Below are 5,011 nucleotides of genomic sequence, written 5' to 3' on the forward strand. Positions count from 1 at the left end.
ACATGACCAGGGCTGGGTGTAAAAGCTCAGCAGGTCCGCCTGTATCTCCAGAGAGAAAGCAGCAGATTGTGCGGGGCCCCGTGTTTCTCCGGTGTCTGGTTTACCGGCTCCTACCTGACGGCCGGCTCTCGGCGTCCATGGTGCCCGTCTGCAGGCGGACCGCACACTCAGCCTCACTCCGCCACCCACAGCCGGCTCCAGCGGCGGACGCTCTCACTCCCACAGCCGGGAGCTCCGGAGGCCCAGGGCGCCATCAACCCGTGACCGAGGAGGGCCCGCCCCCGGTACGTCAGTCAGATTAGGCCACGCCCCGCACACGTCAATCACATTTGGACGCGCGCCCCCACTGCCCGGCAAACCAGGACCCGCCCCTGTCACGTCAATCAAATAAGGACACGACCCAATACGTCAATCAAACTAGGACGTGTCCCTGGCAACTGTCAATCAGATTGGGCCACGCCCCCTCACGATTCCAGATGACTTTACACTCGAAATTTCGACTTTCCTGCTCCTCAGATGCTGCCTGACCAACTGTACTTTTCCAGAACCCCACTATTTGCCTTTTGTTTGCCACACGGAATATTGCATGTATTAATGGTCCTGTTTCTTGGCACCTCTTGAGTGAATTTGCAATAGGTGCTGGTTAATCTCAGCAGGTCTTGCAGCATGTGGAGAGAAACAGGGTCCAGAGTGTGTTGCTGGAAAAGCACAACAGGTCAGGCAGCATCCGAGGAGCAGGAGAGTCTACGCTTCGGGCAAAAGCTCTCTATCAGTCCTCACTTTCGCCCTGTGGAGAGAAAGAGTCTGACTATTCGCATTTTTACGTGTTTCATACCTCACACAGCAAATATTTTTAAGAGTTCCAATTTCACATTTATTTAGTATAAGTGTAAGAGGTAACCATATGGAATCTTTAGGGATCAGCTGTAAATTCACAGTTTAGGACAGCTTCTGAATGCAGGGTAAACAATCAATTTGTCTATTTAAGACCAAACTGACTTTTTGTACCAGGTATCATTCACCTTTGAGAATTCAGGTCAGTAATTATCGTTTCTCCTGAGGTATGTATTTCTTGGTCATTTACAGCATATTGTGGGCTAGAATATAACAGTGAGGAGCAGAAATAAGCCATTTAACCCATCACCATTCAATGAGATTATGGATGATCCCATAATTCTCAACTCTACTTTTATGCCTTACCCCCATAACAATTGATCCTCTTCTAATACCACAGAAGTCAGAATAAAAGGGCTGTGTAAGCTATACAGTTGAATTGTTTTGTAAAGGCCATGATTTCTTTACATGCACTTTGCAAACACAAGTTGATTTTCACATGATTCATTTATCCTGAGAATCTGGGGTGGCTCAGCTGCCTTAGGGAACCGATGTTTGATTCCACCCTCAGGTGACTGTGCCTGTCTGAAGTTTATACATTCTCCTTGTCTGTGTGGGTTTCCTCTGCGTACTCCAGTTTCCTCTCACAGTCTAATAGGTAGATTGGCAATGCTAAATTGTCCCCTAACCATGGATGTACAAGATAGATGGGTTAGCCATGGGAAATGCAAGGTTACAGAGATAGGGTGGGGGACTGGGGCTGGATAGGACACTCTTCAGAGGTCTAATGTGAACTCAATGGGCTAAATAACCTGCTTCAATACTGTAGGGTTTCTATGAATCTGTTCTGGCCATTGGTTCACTTACCACCTACAGCATGCAGAGACAATGAAAAAAGACAAATCCTACATTTACATAGTACCTTTCACATGTCCAAAACTGCTTTACAGCCAATCAGTTCTCAAAGCTAGTCTAATGTAGGCATTGGACTTTCATTGTAAACTTTTCTCCATGTTTCACTCTGAGCTCTCTCTTACAATTTCAATACTGTTGATGTTCATAATGTAACTTTTTTGTAAGGCACACTGCCTGAGGGATTCTGCCGGCCTCCAGCCCCTCAGCTGAAAGGCCTTAGACAGCAACCTTTCCTGATTGTCCTGCTGCAGCAGCTATCCCAAGCTTCAGTTCTTCTGTCAGCAGGTAGTCCTGGTCCTAAAACCTGCATTCATATGTCATCTTATTGTATAGTATGGAAGGAGACCATGCTGCTCATTTAGCTTGGTTGAGCTGGGCTAGATGGCCTAAATCATTCAGAATTCTCTTGTGATGAGAGAATGGGATGATGGCTGGATTTCTGTTTAATTGTTGCAAATGGCTGCAGGCACTGTGGGATGAAATGTCAGGACCCGCGATGTGTGATGGACCATTGCAAACTAGGTTACTGATTCACTATGTACATGGCTTATAATAGTCTTAACCACTGCCCTTTCCTCTGGTTAATTATCCGGCTTTATCTTGGTGCTTTTGTGAGGACTGTTTGAAGTGTGATAAAGTTGTAGGTGATATTGAAATTATGTTGTTTTCAGAAGTAGAGTCTTCTTGATCAAGTAAATGCAGACGTAATTGCGAATTTTTCAGAATGTGCCCGCTCGTCCCTGGCACAGATACCCAGGCTCCAGCACCCCTCACTGGCAGTAGAGACTCACATTGTTCAATCATTTCACTTCATTGCTTAGAAGTCATATGCTCGATCTCCCCTGTTATTGTTAAAATAGAACCCAATTACAATCCTGCTGTGAAATAATTATATTGAACAACATCACTCAGCCAGGTAGGAGAAAGTCATACAGAAACCGGATGTTTGGCCCCCTATGTATGCTGACAAACAAACTACACTAAACCCATTTGCTTGCACTTGGTCCATAGCCTACTATGCTGTGTCATTTTAATTACAGGTCGTTCTACTATAACAAGACAATTGCGTTCCATAATAACCTCGCACTCGACAAAAATCACAGTGTGGAAACTCACTATAAAAAAATCACACTGTAGAGGATTGCTAATAGAAAATCACGATACCTATTCAGTAGAAAGTTCACATTATCCAAATGGCATCAACAATTAGTCAATTGTGTTATAGCCAATTTGCACAGATGAAATGTGCATTATTACAGAATGACCTGTACTCGATCTGCGCCTGTCATAATTTTGTATATTAATTAGATCCCATGTCAATTTACTCCAAGGAGAACAAATCTAGCCTATCCAGTCTCTCTTAATGCAGACTTTCTACCGCAGGCAACATCCTGATGAATCTTCTCTGTCCCCTCTCCAATGCAATCACATCCTACTGATCATGTAGTGACCAGAACTGCACAGTACTCCATCTGTGGCTTGACCAACGTTTTATTAAGTTGTAACAAGATTTCCTTGCTCCTATATTATATGCCCTGTCTAATGAAGGCAAGCATCCAGTACGCCTTCTTCACCACTCTGTTTACCTGTGCTGACGCCTTCAGGGATTTATGGTTTGCACATCAGCATCCATTTGTCCCTCAGTACTCCCTAGAGATCTACAGTTCATCTGTACATCTTTCTCTTATCAGATCCACCAAAATATACTACCTCTCACTTAACAGGATTAAATCCCATTTACCATTGCTCTGCCCAATCCTTCTACTTCTTCCACAGAACAGGAAGGATCTTGTGCACTTTTCTCAGTTGCAAACCAATTGCATCTTTCCCCTACACACAAATTTACTGTCACCATGGACATGTTCTGTAATTTACACCACATGTTTGAGGGCTCAGGCAGTCACTGAATACTTTCCTGCCAAATTAACAAGATTGCAAAACGTTATCACAACAAAATTTGTACTTTCTGGTTTATTGAATAGTTGCAGTGGGAATCACTTGCAGAGCACAGACGAACTAGTGTGCCATTGTACTGTTACATTGATGGTGACCCATCCTACAAATATGCAATGATAATTATATCCAGATGTCATCAGTAGGAATCATCGTTTAGCAAGACCCTCTCTATGGGAAATTGTTTGATGAATCTTGGAAATGGAAAAATAACATGGGTGATTGATAGCAGATGGTTAAGGTTAAGGGGGTGGGGATGGTGAAAACACCAGAAAATAGGAGTGTGCGAGGATCCATAATTTTTCTTCTTGGCCCTGTTATCATTCAGGGCTCCACACCAACTTTCAATCACAAGTGGTTCCACCCACACACCAATAACTCCTGGCCATGATCCCTTGTACATCTTTACCTTATTAGATTTCCCAAAATGCATCACCTCACACTAATCAGGATTGAATTCCATCTGCCATTTCACTATTAACAATACCACCATCAATTTTTGTGTCATCTGCAAACCTACTAAGTATACCTTCTATATTCTCATCCAAATCGTTAAATTACATAACAGCAAAGGCCCTAACACCATTGATCATAGGCTACCAACCTCAAAAACTACCTTCCATAATTTTTTGCCTATTTGCAAGCCAATTTTAGATCCATTTTATCAACTTGCTTTTGGGTCCCATGGGATCTTACCTTTTAGACTAGGCTTCCATGTGGGACCTTGTAAACTGGCCTTACTGAAGTCCATGTAAATCATATCAACTGTACTATCAATATATTCAGGGAACTTTTCAAAAAACTCTAAAATTAGTCAGACAATAAATTAGTCTAACAAATTTGTGCTGACTATCCACGATTAATCCTGTCCCTCAGAATTTGTTCGAATAAATTCTCTACTGCTGACATCTGATTAATTCCCTGGCCTGTAATTACCTGGCCTATCCCTGCTATACATCTTGAACAAAAGGGCTAGGGAGTATAAACCAGGTTGAAAGGAAGTAGTTGGGTGTTTTTTCCAATTAAGTGGAAATGACATGTTTTCAATCTTTGACATTTGAGAAAAATACCGAAAAATGTGAGTTTATAATTAAATAGCATCTTCTGAGACAGCAACAGGTGATATCAGCCCCCAAGTGTCCAGGTAATTTGAAAAATGGTGCAAGGTTTCTGAGAACGAGTCCCTGCAAAGAATCCCTTATGCCGACATCCAGGAAGTTACCATTGACCAGAAACTGGAAGAACTAGCCATTAAAATACAGTGGCTACTAGAAAAAGTTGGGGAGTGGGGTTACAAATACTGCTCCTG

General features: G+C 42.8%; 1 protein-coding gene across 3 annotated transcripts in view; it reads right to left on the reverse strand.

Moving 5' to 3' along the window:
- The window catches only part of mcoln1a (mucolipin TRP cation channel 1a), a 70,996-nt gene extending 70,705 nt beyond the window's left edge, over positions 1-291 (reverse strand). For 2 of the 3 annotated variants that reach the window (XM_043694697.1, XM_043694696.1), the window contains exon 1: positions 115-291. In XM_043694697.1, coding sequence (XP_043550632.1) covers positions 115-139 — 25 coding nt within the window. In that variant the 5' untranslated portion in view covers positions 140-291. The remainder of the gene's footprint in view (positions 1-114) is intronic. The other variant, XM_043694695.1, reaches the window with a different exon arrangement.
- Positions 292-5,011: the final 4,720 nt, after the last annotated feature.

The sequence above is a fragment of the Chiloscyllium plagiosum genome, chromosome 8, assembly GCF_004010195.1.
Source record: "Chiloscyllium plagiosum isolate BGI_BamShark_2017 chromosome 8, ASM401019v2, whole genome shotgun sequence".
In the NCBI taxonomy this organism is placed as follows: domain Eukaryota; kingdom Metazoa; phylum Chordata; class Chondrichthyes; order Orectolobiformes; family Hemiscylliidae; genus Chiloscyllium; species Chiloscyllium plagiosum.